Here is a 20597-nt window from a genome sequence, read left to right as displayed (position 1 = left end):
ACCCTTGGTGACTGGGGTCAGCAGAACAATGCTCCCCCTCAAACACCCACATCCTCATTCCCACAACCTGTGAATACGTTCCCTTCCGTGGCCTATGGTGTCTCTGCAGGTGGGATTAAGGATCTTGAGCTGAGGAGACTGTCCTGGACTGTCCAGGTGGGCCCAGTGTCATCACAGGGACCCTGACAAGATGAAGGGAGGGGTGTCAGGGTGGACAGAGCCTGGAAGCCGCTCTGCTGTGGGCTGTGAAGATGCAGGGAGGGGCCGTGAGCTGACAGAGGCAGGCAGCCTCCAGAAGCCGCGAAAGGCCAGGACACGAATTCCCCCTGGGAGCCTCCAGAGGGAACCAGCCCCGCTGACACATTCTGGACTTCTGACCTCAAGCCCTGTAAGGTGATAAATCCGTGTTGTTTTAAGCCGCTAGGTTTGTGGTGACTGGTTCGAGCCGCCACGGGAGACGACCATGGGAATGCGCTGTGCTTGTCTCTCCCGGCTGGACTGAGGCCACGGACTCTCTCACTGGGAGAGCCCCGCACAGGCGCACAGTAGGCCCTCAGTAAATGTTACTGGGTGTACTGGGCTGAATGCTAAAGAAAAAACGGCTTGAGTGGGGCCAACAGAAGCAAGGCAAGAACGAGGGCTACAAATCTTCACATTTTCTTTCCTCTTTCAAACGTGTGGAATAAAATTCAAATGAATCAGCTATTCCAAGGGCAAAGTTTTAATTAGATTCCTGCCTCATTCTCTGCTGACAAGAATGTTAATTCTCTGCCAGCTCCAGAGCCCACTGCTGCGCTCCCTGCCCCCACAGCTCGGAGGGGCGCACGTCCCCTCTGGCCAGGTGACCGCTATTAAACCCCAGGCTCCTTCCAGGCTCCTGGTCCTTCAGGTGGAGGAGCCAGGAAACCCAGCTTGATTAAGAGCTTGGGCTCCAGTGCATGTGAATTGAAGTCCCAGCTTCATGGAATTAGCTGTGTGACCCCGGGGATGGGGCTCACCTCTCAGAGTTTATGCTCCTGCTCTGGGAAACCGGACAGTGAGGGTGCCGACTTGGCCGTGCAGCAGAGGAAATGAGACGCCATGCATCTCAGCCTGGTGCCCACTCAAGTAAAAGGCGGCTGAAATATGTCGGCAGTGAGGCAACAGGACACGGTGGGGACTCTGGTGAACCGGAGAGCACATGCCTTGTCTGAGGAGCAGCCGCTGCCAGCTCTACCACAACACAGCCCAGGGGGCAAAATGTCCTATTTCTCATTTGGGGTCATTTTCACATTGGGAGTTTATACATGTACAAATTCACTGAATTGTACACTTATGATGTGTGCACATGACGTATTTATACCTTAAAAAATAAACAGATTAAAACATATAAAGAAAAGTGGGCCCAGGATTATGGAAGCTTCTGAATTTCCAAAAGGAGCTTACAATTCAGATTTTTACATAAAGTACCCAGAGTTTTAAATGGGATATGTGTTATTAATTCACATTTGTCATATTTTTAAAATACCATATAGGTCCCTTTTGGCCGCCAACCCCCTCCTTTGGACCTCAGGCCTGACACTGTCAAGGCCAGATCAGCGTCTTGGAAGAGAGGATGAAAGAGGCAGAGCAAGCCCATGGAAGCCACAAAGAAAGCTCATTCTCCTGGACTCACCTCTAGCTGGTCCACTTTGGCGTAGATGCCACGCATTTCCATCACCTTGGCCTTAAGGAGTGGGATGTTTTCCTCCAAGATCTGTGAAGTGTCGCTCCTGATCTGCAAGGCACAAGGCAGTTCATCAGGCCCTCTGCCCTGTCACCACATGCTCCGGCCTGCCCCAGGGTCGGCCAGGCTCTGCAGAGACCCCACTGATGGCTGAGACCCAGAATGACCCAGGGATGACCCAGAGCCCCAGGTGGGGACGACCTCACCACTGTCAGGACCCAAACCCACCTAGGTATTATTTACTGAACCACAAATTAGTTGCTCCCCTCAAACAGGTGACAACACCAGCTCCAAACTAAATATCTGGGGGGCAGGGTTTCCCAGAAGCCACCCCACTGCCTGCATGTCTAAAGCCGAACTCTTCCCGTTCTGGTTCACCTCCCCTGGTCAGGGCACTGCCATCTCCCTGGGCACTGGTTCCAAGCCCGCTGTCCCGAGCTACACTCCCTTCCTGCGCCCTGACCTCATGGTGTCATAGGGCAGCCCTGAGAAGGCAGCATTGGCAACAGGCCACCTGGCCTCAGTCTCAGCCTTGACCTATCTGGGCCTCAGTTTCCTCATCTGTAAAATGGGGATCAGACAAGTGCTTCTCCTGAAAGAATGTTTCAGGGAGTTAAAAAGATCACTTGTGCCTTCATGTGGCCCCCAAGGTGTTTTAGTTTTTAAATTTGACTTAATTTCCAACTTCAAAATTCAAGAGGGGCTCTGAGCAGAAATGGCTGATTCTAGGGCTGGGACAGGGAAAATATAAAAGCCTGGAGCATCTTGTAGTGCCAGAAAGTAAGAAAATGCTAAATAAATAAATAAATAAATAAATAAATAAAATAACAACAACGAAGGATGAGGCATGTCAAAGGAACACAAAAGCCAACTTGAAAAAGCCAAATGGTCAAAACGAGGACAATTTGAATAATAAAACAATGTAACACTGGATTATAACCCCGAGTGTCATGAGCATGACAGGAGCAAGTGACTGAACGGGCTCTAGACGGGGGAGACGGTGATGCCACCCTGACACAAGGCCGCCAACCCTGTGATGCTGTGGGGGTGTCACGTGCCCCTGAGATGCTGTGATCAGAAGGCACTTCACCTCCGGGCATTCTCTCCAGAAACGCGTAACCCCATGTACCCACTAGAAATGCATCACACAAACCCAAATTGAGGGGTCTTCTACAAAACACCAGGCAAATACCCCTCACGACTGCCAGAGACATGAAATGTCAGGAAAGAAGGAAACTGTCACAGACTAGAGGGGCCTAAGGAGACATGACTTAGGGCAACAAGGTTTCTTTGATGGGATCCTGGATCAGACAGAGGACGTTCATGGGAAGCTGGAGAAATCAAAATTGAGTGTGGACTTTGGTGAGTAGCCACGTGCCAATGTTGGTTCCTTAGTTTTGACAAAGGTGCCAAGGGGATGTATGATGTCAGCCACAGGGGAAACTGAATGAGGGGTGTACAGGAACTCTCTGCACTATCTTTGCAAATTTTCTGTAACTCTAAAACTATACCAAAATAAAATACATAAATACAGTTCTAAAATATTTAAGTGATTGAGTACAGACTTATAATTTCTCTTAAAAGTCAGCAGCTTCATCCAAGCTGGGCCCATGTCTCCCCAGGGCACCACAGGCCAGGCTGAGCAGCAGCTGCTCCTCCCCACTGGGGCGTGAGCACTGTGGTTTGCAGTCACCACCCGCCCCTGGTGCCTCACCCATGCCCCCTTCACTCATGCCCATACCCTGCCTGGCTCCCGCAGGCACCTGCATTTGTTCGCTGGGAGAGGGAACAGTGCGCAGTCTCCTCCATGGCTTCCCCCAGGCCAAATTTCTAGAGAAGCCCATCACTCAACAAGGCTAAACTCAGAAGTTGCTGTGATGCAACGAAGAACAGAAATTTGTGGCAAGGTCAGAACACAGTACAGCAGATGCAGAACTTTGCCTTCTGTTAATTTCTAAAGAAACAAATAGGGGAGAACAAGGGAGAATCAGGAGGGACTGGCCTTAGCAACCCACAGGGGTGAAGGGAACACTGTCAAGAGGAGATTCATAGAATGCTCCCCGCCTCCCTCCAAATCCGAAGGAACTGGAGGATCAGAGGGTCTGTGGGCGGAGCCAGAAAGCCCCTCTCTGCAGAGGCTTCTCCTGCCCAGAAGGCAGCCTCCAGGTACCTGGGCGGGGGTGGGGGTGGTAAATGGAAGGTAGTTCTTAGGGTCTGAAACCACCCCCCAAACCTTCCTCTTGGCTCCCCCATGAGCTGGGAACCACAAGGCAAAAATCAGGGTATTTCATGTGGGTCGGGTGAGAAAGGGCAAGGTGCCAACACCCCATGGGCGTTCGTCATGTGCCGGGAACAGACCCTGTGGTGCAGGAACTAATTTATCTTCAACCTCATTTTATAGGTGATGAAACTGAGAAAAACTGAATGAGCTAGCCAAGGTCGCAAAGCTTCAAAGTGGAAGATGGAGGATTCCAATCCAGGTGGGTCTCAGGCCACCCGCTAACACCAGAGGTCAGCAGACACATTTTATTGGGCCGGAGCAGAGCCAGCCTGCATCATGTCTAAAAACCCCCAAAGTATAACTAAGCTAGGTGCCAAGATCTAAAATTCAGTATATTTCCTTTAGGAACCCAGATTTCTGGCTTCTTGTGAAAAATCAGAAGACCCAGCCACACTGAGCCCATGTTCCATGTGGCAATGATCAGCTGGAGCTGGGTGACAGCTGTCCCCTTTGGTTAACCATAGTCCCCACCCCTCCGTAGAGTCTCCCCAACATGGCATCCATGCACCCTGTGCACTTTTACAAGAGATTCTTAGGAAAGTGACACATTGCTTTTCTCACACCCAAACTGCTTTACATCACCACATCACAGGCATCTGAGTTTGTGCTTTTGCATGCTACTGAGAGGAGAAAAAGGTGAGGAATCAATGCTTTCTGAGCCTCAACCAGGATGGACCTCCAGCCAGGGTTATCGGCCTGGGGGCCGGGCAGACCCTTCCCCAGCCTGTTCTCCCTGCTTCCCAGTGCTCGTCCCTGGAGCCCAGAAGTCTGGGCAGTGGACACAGGGTTATCACAGAGCAAAGACTGTCCAGGATGATGCAGGGCCCCCAGGAAGGAGAGCCAAATGCACTTGACCCAAGAACACACTCCGATGCCAAATGCAACCGCTGGGCTGAGGCCAACAGGAAATTTTCTCCATTTATGTGAGTGAGGGAAGAGTCCACTCCCTGCCAGGAGGTGGGCCCGAGGCCACGCGGTGTCTGAGGGCCCAGACAAGCTGCCCAACCCCAGAGGGCACAGAGCTGGAAGGCCTTATGATCCAGTCTCGGTGGATAACCTCATCGGTGGCACAGCCCTCCGTGCTGTGACATTGATGCTGATGGCCTCAGGAGCGACTGTTTATGGGTCACTTAATACATAGCAGGCACTGTGCTAAGCAATTATTTTTAACTGAGTGTAAGTGACACACAGTAGAGAGCCCAGGCCTCAGTGGACAGCTTGATGAGCTGGTACATGTGTTTCCATCTCAGGAACCACCCCCCGGACCACTGTATGGACTGTCCCCTCACCCTGTAAGGCTCCCTCAGGTCTCTTCCCTGTCATGACCACCCTCCCAGAGCTAAACGCTACCTGACTTCCATCACCACGGCCTGGTTCTGCCTTTGTTAGAACTTCACGTGACTGTGCTGCACTCAGGGAGCGTTCCTGTGTCTGCCTTCCCTCCCTCTGCAGCACGTCTGTGAGATTCACACACGTTGTTGTGTACAGATGAAGCTTTTCCATCGCTGTGCACTCTAGGGTGTGACTAAACAACAGAGCGTTCACCCACGTCTACTGCTGAAGGACACCGGGATCGTTTCCTGTCTGGGGCATCATGAACAAAGCTGCCGCAAACATTTGTGTGCGAGTCTCTGTGGATGCTTGCTTTCATTTCTCTTGGGCAATTATCCAGGATTAGAATTGCTGGGATGTAGGTTAAGCGTGTGTTTGGCTTTACAAGAAACTGCCATGGTTCCTGAAGTGGCCGTCCCGTCTGCATCTCCGCTGGCCCATGAGGGAGAGTTTCAGTTGCCCCATATCTCTGCCCACACTTGCTGTTGTCTGTCTTTTTCACTTTGGCCATTCTAGTGGATGTAAAGGGTACCTCCCAGCCTTGTCTGTTCCTCATGATAAGTCTTTGGAGATGGGTACCATCTGCAGTGGATGAAAGACGGCCACAAATTGTCTACACCCCTCCCATGAAGAGGTGGGGATCTATGTCCTCTCCCCTTGGATCTGGGTGGGCTGTGTGGCTGCTTTGAGCAGTAAAATGACAACAGAGATGACACTGGGTCAACTGCCAGACCCAAGCCCCCAGAGACTCCCACTTCCTGTCTTCTGGAATGCTTGCTGTGGGAGGCCAGGCCGCCATGCCATGAAGGAGCCCAAGATGGCCACAAGGAGAGGCTGCAGGAAGGAGAGATGCCAGCCAGTCCCCAGCTCTCCAGCCGGCCCAGCCCAGACAGCAGACAAGTGAGGGAAGGAACTACCTTGGCCATCCCCATCCCGGCAGGTGCCACATAGCTCAGATGAGCTGTGCGCTCTGTGCCCTCTCCTGACCCACATAATAAACTGGTGGTTGTTTTATGCCACTAAGTTTTGGGGTAGTTTAATGCTGCAATAGATAATCAGAACCATTATCTCTGTTTTATGAAGAAAATAAAGGAACAGAGAGGTGAACTGCTGGGCCCAAGGCCCCACACTGGGAAGAGTCAGAGCTTGAAGTGATGGCAAGTAGCCTTATATCTAAGGTCAGAACAGGTCACGAGCACAGGGTGATGAATGCTGGTCACACAGAGTGACCCAGGACAGACTGGCAGAGGAGCTGATATATCAGACTTCTGCTAGAGTCTCATTTCTAAGAGCCTGATTTTATCATAAGTGAAGTGTTCTCTCCGGACTGTGCACCAGGGAGCCTGGCTTCTCTCAGACCTCTAACCTGATCAGTGTTTCCTAAGGCCAAATCAGGGCCCCAGAGACAGTGGTCCATGGTGTAACATCTCTTGCCTCCCAGAGGTCCCCACTGATCCAGAGCTTGGATCAAAAGACAAAAGGAGGTCCCAAGCCAGGGCCAATAGCTGGACAGCTCTCTCTGTGCCATGCAGTCCACGGCACCTGGGCGCAGACACACTGGGGAGGCTAGGCGCCAGCTGTTGGGGCCCAGAGGATTGCCGTAATCTAAATGGTATTAGCACAGAGCCTCACTGGAGCGACTGCAAACTCAAAACGCCTCCAGGGGCCACAAAAGCATCACACTAGGTGCATGCCAGGGCTGATGTAGACAAGCTCATTTGCATATAAATACATAGAAAGCGTCTTCACTTCCATGGAAGAGCACTCTCTTCCATTTCTTAAAACAGGGGACCCTCTCAGTCTGGTTCATATTTGCCTGCCTTCAGTAGGGCCCAAAGTACAGAGAAACGTACTCTAGCACAAAACGCACGCACCTGAGGGATACACCTGGCAGGTGGCCAGGGAGTCAGGCAGGTTCCCGTGTGAAACAGCGGGGAGGCTGACGAGCTGGAGAGCCCGTATGCTCTCCACAGGGGGTGGCCACTGTGCAGCCCTGGTTGATGCTGGCCAGGGGAGAATGAGCACCCAAGGCAGGAGTGGGGCGGGGGACAGATCTTTGCTTTTCCATGAGCAGCCAGAAATCCAGGTTTTTTTTTTTTTTTTTTTTTTTTTTTTGCATGACATTCTATAAATGTCAGCAGCTCATTCCTTTTTTTTTTTTTTTTTCCTAGAAACATCCAATGTGTCTGTAGGCAGGACTGGGCCCGTGGGTCATCTTGTGACCTCAGTATTAAAATCTTTGCATAAATGAATCTCCAGGCTTGGAGTTTGGGGAGGACCTTCTCGATGCTGCCTGCAGTCTTGGGCTTCCTGGCCACACACACACACACACACTTCCCACCATGGGAAGCCTGGACAGTTTTTAAGGCAAGTGGGGCCTGAGCCTCTCTCTGTCTACCCAAGCTGACTCCTGCCCCAAGTGCTCCTCTTGGGTAGATGGATGGAGGAGGAGGATGGGCTGGGACTCGAGAACACAGATGTCCCAGGGTCACCAGGCCATGTCATCTTCCCAATCAGCCCCCTGCCATGGGTCCTCACTGTCATGTTGTGCCTAACATGCCACACCTGCAGGACAGTCCCTCTGCCTGGAAGCCTGCCCTCCCCAGCAGTTAAATTCTTCCTGTTCGTCCTTCAAATCTCAAATGAATCACCACCTATTCTGCAAAGCCTTCCTGATTTCCCAGACAGAACTGAACATCTCTGCTCTTCATTTCTTTCTTTTTTTTTTTTTAAAAGCAAACTGAGTCTTAGGATTATGTACCCAGTTTCTTCTAGAACCTCTTTCCCTTTTCAAAACCTCTGCAGCCCTGCTTTCCACCTGGAGCCCCCCTCGAGGACAATGCTTTGACCCTGGATGATGGGCTGGTACACAGATCGGGCTTTCCGGACAGCCTGGGGGCTCAGGGGGATGGAGACGCATGAATCTCTCTCTGCAGCCTCGGGCTCACCAAGGGACCAGTCAGAGGAGATGCCCGATGCTTGGTGATGAAGAAAGGCGAATTCAGGCTGTTCAAAGTCAGTCTTCTCACCTGGCTCCCGCCTGGACCCACATCTGAACTAAAAAATTGGCTCTCAAGAGAAAAACACACACAGGTCCTTGTGGGATCGTCTGTGTCCTGTTCCCTGCAGTGTCCTGGGGGCTGGCACAGGCAGGTGCTCAGATGTCTGTGGCGTGTACAGGGATAAAGTCATGCCCACTGTGTCGGGCTGCTCTGAAGTGCAATGAGAGGACTGGGAAACACTTTGCACCGTGTCTGTTAGAAGTAGATGTTAAATAAACGTTACTCCCTGGGGCTCTCACAAACGTCTCTCCAGACACTTGGCACAAATCTGCACTGCTCGGTCCAGCTGGGCTTCCTGTGCTCCAAGGAGAGGCAGGGCCTGGTCCCAGTAGGCAGCTCTGTCTACCCTTTGGGCCTCCAGAAGCCACCAACCCTGGTGGCTGGTTTGCCTTTCATAAGCTTGGACCTTCCAGAAAATTCTATCAGGGGCTCCCTGGGGCCCCACACCTGTTTGGTAACAATCCTGGAGACACATGGATCTAGGGAGATTTCTAGACAATCTGGAGTGGAGACCTTGTCTTCCAGACCCAAGGCACCATCTTCCACATTCCTCCCCACCCAGCCAAGAGGATCCGATCCAACAGAACAGGATAGGAGGCCAAAGAAGGGAGAGCAAAAGGCTTCGGGAAGGCACTCCATGCCCAACCCCGCCACAGGCTGGGGCCTGGCCAAGAGGCTCCTCCTAGGCCTCCCAGGTCTGAAGCCATTTCCTGGCCGTCTCCATGTTTGCCTGGCGAACTGCGCAGAGCGAGGAAAGTTAAATATAGTCTTAGCATCCCCGCTGAACGGCTTCCCGCATCGGTGCCCTAGAGTGCCACCTGGTGGCCCACTCCTGGCTCCTCTGTGGAATAAGAACATCTTGGAGGAAGGGCGTCACCAAGATGGCCGCCTCAGGGAGCCTTGGTGTGGAGAGAGGGAGCCTGGCTTCGCCCTCACGGCCGGCCGCTGCCCCACTCCTCCCGCTTCTCAACCACCACCAAGGTGGCTTCCCAGGAGAGCCCAGGAGGGCCCTGCAGCCCGGCCTGGGCCTCAGCCCATGCCTCCCGGGTAGACACTCACCATGTCAGTCAGGCTGCAAAACTCTTCCAGCCTGAGGAGCAACCCCTCGATGGTCTCCTCCACCTCCTTCGCCTGAAAAGAGACAAATCCTGGAGATTAGCAAGTGGTTTCCAGGGAGACAAACGCCCTTCATTTTTTTTTTTTTTTAAGCAAACTAAATCTTAGGATTATCTGCCCAGTTCCCTCCAAACCGACTTTCCCTTTTCCAAACCTCTTGTAGCCTCATTTGAAATGGCGATATATGCTGGTGGCAATCGTGATGCCTGTGGGCACCTCTGTTTAACCTCCCTGGTTGAAGCCGCTGTGGACCAGCCACTCTAGGCAGCTCTTGAAAGAGATGAGGTAAATAAATACTAACAAGAAATAACAAAGCTACCCTTCTCACCCCCATCGTGCAGATGAGGAAACTGAGACTCAGAGAGGTAAGGTAACCTGCTCAGGGTCACACAGCTAACAAGTGTTGGGGCCTGGATTCCCACATCGATTTGAGTCTACAACCTCAAAGTCTGCTCTTACAAACACTGAGAAGTGCCTCCTGAGAAACACCCCAGAGAGAAAAAGCAAACTGTAGAAGATGTAGAATAAAAAACCACCCTGGTGACAGGACCGAGAAATGTGCGAGCTTCGGCAGAGAAAGGTGGGGAGGATTCGTGCCAAACTGCTGGCGCTTAGGGGCTATACTTACACTAAAAACGTATTTGTTGTTTATCTGAAATTCAAATTTGGCTAGGGGTCCTGTAGTTTACCTGGAAAACCCTGTCAATCATGCTTCCGTAGCCCTGGGGCACAGGAACTGGGGACGGTGGTCTGACAAGGGAGCCTCGGATGTTTTAATTATGTGAAGGATCCCAAACTCAAAAGTTACCAAGGCCAGGCTGTCAGGTAAATGAACGAAGCAGGCCACTGAGGCTTGAGGTGACCTGCAGAGTGCCTGCCCAGCTCTAGAGCGGTCACTAGCAGCCAGCAGGCAAGGGAAGCCCAGGGTTGCCAGAACCTTCCATTTTCAAGAGAAGCCAGAAATTCTAACTTTATGGAAAATGGCCCCATTTCTAAATAGTGGAACAAATTTAAAAAAAAAAAATTTTTTTTAATACTCCATGGGTCAAGCAAAACAGAACGTGAAGGGTCTGCCTGCTATAACCACTTGTGTAAAAATGAGTTTGGACCCTTCCCCGGCTCATGCATATATTATTTTCATGACTTATAAAACACCTATTTTTTTTTTTCCTAATTACCAAGCATGTAGGAAGAAAGTCTGCCTGGAACATGGACCACCTTCTCTGGCTTACCAGGCCAAGTTGTTCTGCTCCGGGGAGGGGTTCCTAGACGTTCTGGGCAGACCTGCTACCTGCCCCCGACACCTGAAGGCCGACCTCACCACCCACTTGTTCTGGAGGAATGTTTACACGGTGCAGAAGCGGGCTGCCTGCAGCCCTAGCCGTCGCTACCACAACAAAATAAACGGCTGCACAAAAAAAGGTCTTTCCGGCTGGAGTATAAATAGTACCAAGTTGCAATTTTAAACGCTGGAAACTTCATCTCACAGCTGGGACTATTTCTGTGCCTGACCAGGGGAGGCTTCTCAGGGGAAGGGGACCACAGTGGAGGGAGGACTGGAAACACACAGGAAGGCCCCCTCCTACCCCCCAAAAGTAAAATTGTGGCCAAAATATGTCCTTACTGCACTAAGGGAGAAAGATGTTGCCGAGAGGCCACTGAGGTGGGAGGGGGAGGTTGGTCCTTTCTCCTGATCCAGAGGAAAGCGAGAGAGCTGCGAAGGGGCACAGATGGCTGATGGAGCACAGGTGTAGACAATCTAGACCCCAGTCCGAACCAGCTTAGGAAGACAAAACCCGGCAGAGGGACATGAGGGACCGCGCCCCAGCCGGCTGGGCTACTTCTGTCCCAAGACATACGTGAAGCTCTTTGCTCACAGGAAGAGCCTCTCGACCTATCCTGGCATGTTCACCAAGGAAGTTAGTCCTGAGTTCGAATCTCATCTTCTCCTTGGCTGGCTGTGTAACCTTAACCTAGTGGCTTGACTTGGGCATCTGGTTTGGCTCACCTGTGACAGGAATGGCCACACCCACCTGGCAGAGTTGTTAGGGTAACCTCACATGACAGACGTGGCTGAGTCATTTAACAGAGTGCCGCCACATGGGAGGCACAGATAAATGGTGGCTATATGTATCTCTGTCACTAAATCATAGAAACTATGGTTAAGTGCTCTACATGGATTATCTCACTTGATTCTCACAAGAACTCTACACTGTAGGTGCTACAATTTCCCCCTTTCTATGTATGGATTGAGGAACAGATGACCAGAGAGCTTAAGTCACTTGCCCAAGGTCACGCAGCTAATAAATAGTGAAGCCAAAATTTGACCTCTCTTACTTCAGAAGTTTGTAAACACCAAGATGCTCTTTGGGGAGGGGGGAAATGTGCACCCTTTATTGCTGCCTATCGACGATGGTCTCCCCACCATCAGCTCTTCCTGGTACCCAAGGTGGTGCCCCAAAGCCGTCAGGGAGCAAAGAAAGCATCTGCTGACTGAACAGCTAAGCAAAGAACAAGTCCCAAGATTTTCCCAAAACCACCAGGAAGGGTGAACCACCAGGAAGGGTGAGCCACCTCACTCTGCCCACAAATCATACACAGGACACTTTTCTCTCAAGATAATCCCCTAAGTGGCCTCAGAAATGAGAGTCCTCTAGGCTGCAGCCTACATGCCTTTTTAACCAGCCCCTAAGGAAAATGAGGGCCCTCAACATCCTTTGCAACTCCCAGGACTGAACCTGTCCCACTCCCAGGGCAAGGCAACAAATGACTCACTTTAAGTGATATTCAGGGCATGGCCGGTGGGGATGGCAGGTGGCATTTTTTTATCACACAGGAATCATGGCCTTCACCACCTTCTTCCACAGCCCCTGCTTTCTCCCAAAATGCCAATCCAGCTGCCCGGCTGCGCATGCCAAAAACCCAAACAAACAAACAAACAACCCTATGATGGCCAAACAAATCTTACAGCAGGCTGAAGGAAAAAAAAAAAAAAAAGAGTTCCCAGCCTGGCCCTAGAGAGACCCCTGACCTTGAGGTCTGAGTGTCCAGCGAGGACTGACCAGTCTACACTCGCCCTGACCCTGACTTGTAAGAAGGCTAATGTGGCAACAGCAGCCACAATTTTAACAGCAGGTATCCTTAGACTCAGTAATTCCCCCATGAGGTATTTATCCTCCAGACACATTTGCACCAACGCGAAATGACGTACGTACAGAGATGGATACTCATTGCAACAGACTTGTGACAGCAAAAGCATCCACGTAAACTCAATGCCCATCAATGGAGGGACGGCTACTTCAATTATAGTTCAGACTGACAACGAGACTGTGTTTGGCAGCTAAAAATAATTGGCCAGCTCTCTGTGCACTCATATGGAAAGCTGTCTAAGACATATTGAGTGGAAAAAGTATGATGCAGGAGAGGCGGGTGGAGGGGACACAGGCGCGAACAGCAGCGGCCCCTGCAGAGCAGCAGGGGGCTGCGGACGCCGGCGGGGCGGGGCCTCACCCGTTGACAATGGCCACCGGGAGGGACCTTTGGATTTTGTCACATGTGCATACGTTTAAAATTTTTTAAATGAAACTTCTTTTAAAAGCAAATTTAACTCCAATTCACTTAAAAGAACTCCCAGGCCAAATTTCCAACACAGTTGCATCAAAGAATAAATTCAGACCCCAAGAACAGCTGAAGAGAACCGGGGCCCGTCTGGGTTGTGCGCATAGCAACTATGATTTGCAAACCAAAAATCGGAATCTTTGGTTGGTCTTGCGTCCACAGACGCAGAAAGTTAACACCGGGCTTCCAGGCCCACACGGCCCAGGCCATGTTAGTGAGAGGAAATTCTCAATCTTCAGCGCAAGTGAAGGGCTGAAATCTCCTCTTGCAAACAGCATGCAGAACAATCAGCACGTGTCACACCCACCTTCCCACCTGCTCCAAGAGCCCTAAGGGCAGGCATGCCTCTCACGCAGCCGTATGACCCGGCGCCTGGCACAGTGTCTGCGCCTACTACCCACTCAGTAAACACCTGCAGAACCAGTAGACGAGGCGTCGTACCTCGTGTGCCCAGACCGCTTACTCCAGGCCAGACCCTGAGCCAAGTGCTTCCCGTGGGTCACCTAGTTCACCCCACAGCCGCTGTATGAATGAGGGGACAAGGCAGAGAGGGGCCCACGTGCAGGGCGGAGATCTGAACCTGGGCCGTGTGGCTCCAAAGCCCTGCCTCCCACCACTCAGCCCGACCAGGAGCAGGAGGGGGTAGAGGGTGCACACATCGTAAAGGATGCTGCTTCAACGGATAGAGTCAGTAGCAGGCGCTGTGGACAGAGCAGAGGGAAGGACCGCTGGAAACGGGGCATTTCCGGATGTGGGGCAGGTCCCACTTGCACTGATGGGAGCTGTGTGGTCCCCACCGGGCTGGCCATCAGAATCTCCAGAGGGGTGCTTACCAGTCCAGATCCCCAGGCCTGGGCTGCCCCACGGGTGTCCCTACCTGTCAGCAGTCACAGTGATTCTCCAACAGGCCAGTCACTACACATGCCAGGGCACCCCAGGCTCACAACACTGCTGGAGAGCTTTCAGCCTCCCAGTGCCCAGATGGCACCCCCACCCAAGACATCAGAGTATCCAGGGCTGGGAGCCAGGCATCAGTAATTTCTGAAGATCCCAGCTGAAGCCAATGTTTGGCAAAGTTTGCGAATCATGCTCTGACTTTGGCTATATCCATCCACCCCACCCTAGTCCTAGTGAACAATCTCATTTAATTCCCTAAATAGGTGGGGTTTTTTGCCTTTAAAGATTTTATTTGCACCACGTACAACTCTGTGCATCTTGCTTTTCTCCCCTGGTGTCAGAACGGCGCATTCGGTGCTGACTCAGGTTGCAGCCACGAACCACCCGCTGCACAGAAGCATCGCTATGTGACCAGCCGGGCTGGTGGGCCCTGGGGTCACCTCCAATCGTTGGGAACCTGTTTCCAAGCTTCTTGGTTGGTGCTGAGGGTCAGTCAGCCAGACTGGGAACCTTTAGCCAAGGCTCCAAGCTGACCCACCCCCAAAGCCCAGATGTCCTGTGACAGGAGATTGTTCAGAGCCAGGGACGGGTCCTTCACGGCTGGGCAGTTCTGCAGGGAGAAAGACAGGAGCTTTCTTCTGAGAAACACCGCCCCTCTCCAAGCACCCATCTTGGCCTTGGTTCTCACACCCTGAAGGTTCTGATTCAGGGAGCCTGGCCAGGTGGGTCCACATCCACCTGGATGTCAGCATCTGTGGTTCCTCTGCTGCCACCCTAGCCCCGCCCACACATTCCTGGCCCTGCAGCACCAAGCCGACAAGTCTGACCACATCCTTCTGCTCACACCCAGCTGGCCCCTGCTCACAACTTCTACCCTTGACGCCCTAGAATCAAATTCAGACTCCTCCCCTTGACCCTGGTCTGGCCCTGCCCACCCTCTCCTTGATCATTGAGGTCCACCCACCAGGGCACCTCCTGGCTCCACAGGCCACACACACGCTGCCAGATCTTCAGCTGGCGGTTCCTTCCAATCTTTCCTGTGTCCCTCCTACAGCCCCTCAGATGCCTGCTTCATGGCATTTTTCACCGTTAGCTCCTCTGTTAGATCATCATTAGTCTGCTCATCTCCCCGACGGCAATGCTGGTCCTTGAGGGCAGCTACCGCAGCTGTCTCGCTGGCCCCTCACAAGTGCCCAGCACAGTGCCTGACCCACAGCAGGTCTGTCGTAAAGATCTGAGGAATAAATGAGTACGGAACTACATCCTGAGACTGAGTAGACTGTGCCTTGGCACCCATCCACAGACTTCTAAGCCAAACATCCAAAACCTGAATGCCGAAAGGGGACCAGCAGGTCACAAGGGTGAGACATGTGCTGGGGGCGGGGAGAGAGGGGACAGGTTCCCACAGGCACATGGTTTTTATAGGCTGGACACAATAGAATAGTCTGTGCTTCCAAAAAGAAGCAGCCTCTTCTACATTTTCTGTTTTTGAAACCCAAGGGCATCTTTGGCTAATTTATGTTTTCCTATTTCAGTCCAGACACATGGTTTGGAGAAACAGTTCCTTTTCCTCTTATGACTACAAAAAATTCAAAAGTTCAAGCACAAAGGTAAATGGTAACAATACCAGCTTCAGTATGAGGGAGACAATAAGGAGGAGTGGAGACTGTGGCAAACAGGGGACCACAACTGGGAGACACGGACCTAGGATTACCAGACTGTCCATTATTTTAGATAAACAAGAAACTCAGATTTTTTTCATGAAAATTCTCCATTTAAAAACCCCTAAGTGAATTGAACCAATCACATCAGAGTGCTGGATTCAGCCCCTGGGCCACCAGTTTGCAACCCCTGATCTCATCCACGTGTGGTTAAAAGACCCAGGTGCTTTCTCCGACATTATCCTCTGTGCACTCAAGCAAAGACCCTGGATGTGAGAAAGTGCTGGCTTTCTTACTTCTTTCCATGTGGGCCATGGACCCCACCTGCGGGCCAAACCTGTCCTGTGTCCCAGCACAGGAGCCAAATGGAATTCTCAAAAAGTCTGGTCAGGAATTCAACCTTGGTGGGTATCAGTGCTCAGCCATTTGGGAGGACCCAGAGCTCCCCTCCCTCCTAAATCACAGGGCCACCAAGAGGAAAACATCTCTCTCCCCCTGCCATCTTGAAGCTGCTTCTGGAGAACCTGCCTGAAACTTCCCCCAAAAGAGGAAGTTCAAACCAGAAAAAGAGAGAAAATCACACACAAAAAAGCTGATTGGACAGAAAACCCCAAAGGCACTAGAAATAGTAAAACACTTCCCTGCCAACCAATCTCAACACACCGCCCTCCAGCAGCTCCTGATCGAGACAGTGCAAAGCCCCCACATGTTGTCTGCCCCCTCACAAGCCCCACCTCCCGCTGTTTCCCCTTCTACCTGCTGCTCTACTATCCTGAGGATCACCCTGCTTCATCCCACCCCAGGGCCTTTGCCAGTTCTGGTTCCTCTGCCTCAGATATTTTTTTCCCTCCCTCTCAGCCTGGCCAATTCCTATTCATGCTTCAGAGCTCAGTCTAAAATGATGCTGCCTCAGGGAAGCCCCCCTGACCACTCCCAGACAAAGTTGGGTCCCTCTGCCATTCACCCTCCTGAATCTCTTCCCTTCCCTGTACATTCCCCAGGGGTTATCACACAGTAGGGGTTCAAGGTATTGAATGAAGCAGGGCCACTTCTCTAGGAACCGCAAAACACCCCCTAGGACCAGAGCTGGCTGGTCTGAGACTCCTACAGCTTCATTTAAATGGCAAAAGTGGCCCTAGGACATGGGCTGGTACCAAACCAGGCTTCCCTTTTCCAGCTCATTTGCCCATCTGCAAACAGCTTCAGCACAGGGAACTGCTAATGAATTAAGCTTTAAGTAGAGGCTCCAAATGACTCCACTCTGGCAGTTTTTGCTTCTTTGGGTAAATAAACTTCAGCAAGATCTCTAAGTGGGTTTATTGCCACGTGGAGCTACAGGGAATTCAGCTCTTCATTACAGCCCTTACAAATGAGCATGAGCCAGCCTGTGCCTGAGTTAAAGACAGCCCTGAGTGAGCAAATGAAGTTAATATGTGCAGTTTCTCTGAAAGGCTGTCCTTAATCGAGACAAAATGAAGCTGAGGTTGAGCCACTGAGCACAATGACATCTTGCTGCTGAGAGCAAGGAAGAGAAAGAACGAGAGAGACGCTCAGGTTCCTTAAACCGTTATGTAGGTAGACACCCTAAATGCCCATCCCTGCAGGTATGGTTCATAAATTACAGGACATCCTTTGGATATCACTTACATGGTGAGGGCCTTAGTTTTCACAGCTATAAAATCAACATAACAACATCCTACTCCTGGGTCACCACCAGGATGCAATGACATAACCCAAGAACAGAGAGCAGCATGCTGCTGGCCCATAGTATGAGCTCGGGAAACAGAAGAAACTGCTATGTAATTGCAGGATACTTGGCAGCCAGAGTGATGAAGACCGACGTTCTCCAATACGGAAGCCCACAGCCTCCTGTGACCATTAAGTGCTTAAAATGTGGCTGGTCCACACTGAGGTGTGTTGTAAGTTCAACATTCCAAGCCCAGTTTTGAAAACTTTGTTCAAAGAAAAGAACGTAAAAATTTCATTAAACTTTTTTGCCTTGATGACATGTTCAAATGATATTTTGGATTCACTTATTTTAAATACATTGAAACTTGTACGTCTTAATCTTATAGTGTTGTGTGTTACTTATGTCTCAAACTGAAAAAAATAAACGTACTGAAACTAACTTCATCTGTTTCTTTTTCCTTTTTCTATGTGGCTCCTGGAACATTTGAAATTACATGGACGTCTTACACGGATGGCTCAAATTATATTTCTGCTGGACAGCGTTCTGACCTGGAAACATGTCCACACTATTTTTAAAATTGAGATATAATTCACATACCATAAAACTTACTCTTTTCAAGGGTACAATTCCATGGTTTTCAGTGCATTTCACAAAGTTGTGCAAACATCAGAACTAATTCCAGAACATTTTTGTCACCCTGAAAAGAAGTCCTATACCTTACCATTAACTCATTCCCCATTTGTCCACACTACTTCTTTTTAAAATTTATTTATTTTTAATTTATTTTGGTGGGGGAGGTAATCAGGTTTATTTATTTTACTTTAATGGAGGTGCTGGGAATTGAATCCAGGAGATCATGCGTGCGAGGCACGCTATCACTGAGCTGTACCCTCCCCTACTCCCCGTCCATGCTATTTAGAAGAAAGAAAAGCAAGTGACAGAACAGTATTATATATTGTATCAAGTGGGTTTTTTGGGTAAAAACTAGTATGTATTATTTGTGGTATATATGCAGAGCTATCTTTGTAAATGTATCGTTAATACGTTTGGAATGACGTACACCAAACTGTTCATGGCGGTTCTCTCTGGAAACTAGAAATGGGGTGGGAGAGAAAAAGGAGATGGTGCTTATCCCTTATTTTAAATACTTCTGTCTGTACTGCTTTTGAGATTTAAAAAGAGAATGGGTTGAATTTCTGGCCTTAAATAACTCCTGGTGAACTTGGGTAAATAACTTTTTCACGGCACTGTCAACAGACTGGCTTCAGCTGGAAGATAAAAAGTCTACTTTTAGATCTACTTTTTATTCTATGCTTTTAAAATAGCAAGTACAACCAGAGACGAGGTATTTTCCCTCCTAGCAACAGAAGCGGACCGAGGCCGGAAGCTTCCCGGCACAGACGCAGCCTGCCCGCCTCCTCCCGGCATCTGGCATACAGCTCCGAGCAGAGCAGGCCGAGCATCCGGGCAGGGGCAGGACCGGGGGCCAGCCTCCCTCGGAGCACAGCCTGGCAGAGGGCAGCAGCTCTGAGTGCGCCCCGGACTCGCGTCCCGGCGGATGCTGAAGGGTCTCGGGTGGGGATGGGAGGCGGGGCCCCCGGGGGGCGTGCGGCTGGAGGAGGGAGCGGGCGCGACCTGACGCGCATCTCCGAGTGACGCCAGGCAACCACTTCTCGGCAAAGGAGAGGCCCTTCGGGCCCCCAATGCGGGTTCGGAGCCTTGGGGCTAGGTAAGAAAGGATGCTCCGTGGAAACCGAGGATCCGGGTGCAGGTCCAGCACTCTAGGGGTCCGCATCCGTCCACTCCTCCCCCGGGGCGCGGACCCCCACCCCAACCCCGAGGCCCTCCTCCCCCACTTCTAACTCCGTCCCCTACCTCTGCCCTGGGCTCGGGGGTCAGGAAGAGCGCGAGCTCGCGCGCCCCGCTGCGCACGGGCTCCGGCCGATCTGCATCCACGAGCAGCATCAGGAACGCGGCAAGGTCCAGCTGGCGGAGACTACTCGGGAACCAGTCGCCGCGTCCTGGCCTCGGAGCCCCGCCCCCAGCCGGCTTCAGGCCTGGCGGCCCGCCTGGCGGAGGCGGGGCAGGTGCGCACCCAGTGGCCGCGGGCCGCGCCTCCCAGAGCACGGGACCGAGCGGGCAGCGCCACCCAGTGGCATGCAGTACTCACTGCACCTGACCCCCGCACCACCTGGTAAACCAGAGATTCTTGAACTCGCATTCAGATTGCAATTACCTGGGGTTCTGTTAAAACCGCTGAAGTCCGAGCCACACACAGTCTCTGGGGTTGGGACCTGGGATCGCCATTTTTTGAAGCTCGCCAGGTGATTCTAACATACAGCCAAGTTTGACCACCATCGGTGTAGCCCACCCCTTTTCATTGAAATCCAGGGGAGGAACCGCTCCCACAGCACTATTAGAAGTCCCTGCGGAATTTCAAAAAGCCGGGAACTCAGTCCTCACCCTAGGCCGATTCAGCCAGAATCCTTAGGGGTGGGGCTTGGGCATCAGTAGTTTGTAAAGCTCCCTGGCTGATTCCATCATGCATCCAGGATAGAGAAGCCGTATCTTAGAGGAGCCTTTCACTTAAAGACCAAATCCCCTCCATCCCGCCCCACCCCCACCCCACCCCCTCCCAGGCCTGTCCTGAAGCATCTTGTCTACGCCAGGCGGACAGTCTTGGAAGTTAGGGAAGCCAGGTGGGTTCTCTTCCTCCCAGAGGCAGCTTTTAAATAATAGCTCCCCAGGGAATTCTTAAGTGCACTAAATTTGACCGTCCCACCACCTCCAGGGGACTGGTCTAGATCCTTCAGAGGCTGAAGACGGTGGGGTGCATTCCCCAAAGTAATGCTAATAAGGAAAGCACTGAAAAAGATAACTTGGCAGGAGAGATACCATGATCATGAAGATGAGACTTTTCCATCACAATTTCCCCAACTGTGGGAAACTCGACTGCATAATTTGTGGTAGTGGGGGACTGTGTCAGCGCTTTGCCCTGGGGTCGGGGGAGATAATGAGGTACACGGAAGCCTCGAGTTCTGATTTTTCCTGATTTCTTTTAAAATGTGAAATTCGTTTTCAAAAATCGGTATGGGTTTAGGATTGCAAATATGCAGGATGCCCCTCAGCTCCCTCCTGTTAAATCCAAGTTTACATTTTATCTGAAAACCTTAGGTGGGGGGCCTGAGCACATGTTTAATCTGCCTTTTAGGTAATCCATCACTGTACAGTTCCA

General features: G+C 51.4%; 1 protein-coding gene and 1 pseudogene across 2 annotated transcripts in view; one reads left to right on the top strand and one right to left on the bottom strand.

The window, feature by feature from the left end:
• Positions 1-19436, bottom strand: part of BCAS4 (breast carcinoma amplified sequence 4) — a 50569-nt gene extending 31133 nt beyond the window's left edge. The window contains exons 1-3 of one of the 2 annotated variants that reach the window (XM_074347441.1): positions 19238-19436; positions 9440-9511; positions 1655-1756 (exon numbers count right to left, since the gene is read on the bottom strand). In XM_074347441.1, coding sequence (XP_074203542.1) covers positions 1655-1756; positions 9440-9511; positions 19238-19327 — 264 coding nt within the window. In that variant the 5' untranslated portion in view covers positions 19328-19436. The remainder of the gene's footprint in view (positions 1-1654; positions 1757-9439; positions 9512-19237) is intronic. The other variant, XM_010958612.3, reaches the window with a different exon arrangement.
• Positions 19437-20233: 797 nt separating this feature from the next.
• LOC123617956 (U1 spliceosomal RNA) lies at positions 20234-20360 on the top strand (annotated as a pseudogene).
• Positions 20361-20597: the final 237 nt, after the last annotated feature.

This window comes from Camelus bactrianus, chromosome 19 (assembly GCF_048773025.1).
Source record: "Camelus bactrianus isolate YW-2024 breed Bactrian camel chromosome 19, ASM4877302v1, whole genome shotgun sequence".
In the NCBI taxonomy this organism is placed as follows: domain Eukaryota; kingdom Metazoa; phylum Chordata; class Mammalia; order Artiodactyla; family Camelidae; genus Camelus; species Camelus bactrianus.
Note: the sequence above shows the minus strand (reverse complement) of the source record. Positions and strands in the feature narration are given on the sequence as shown.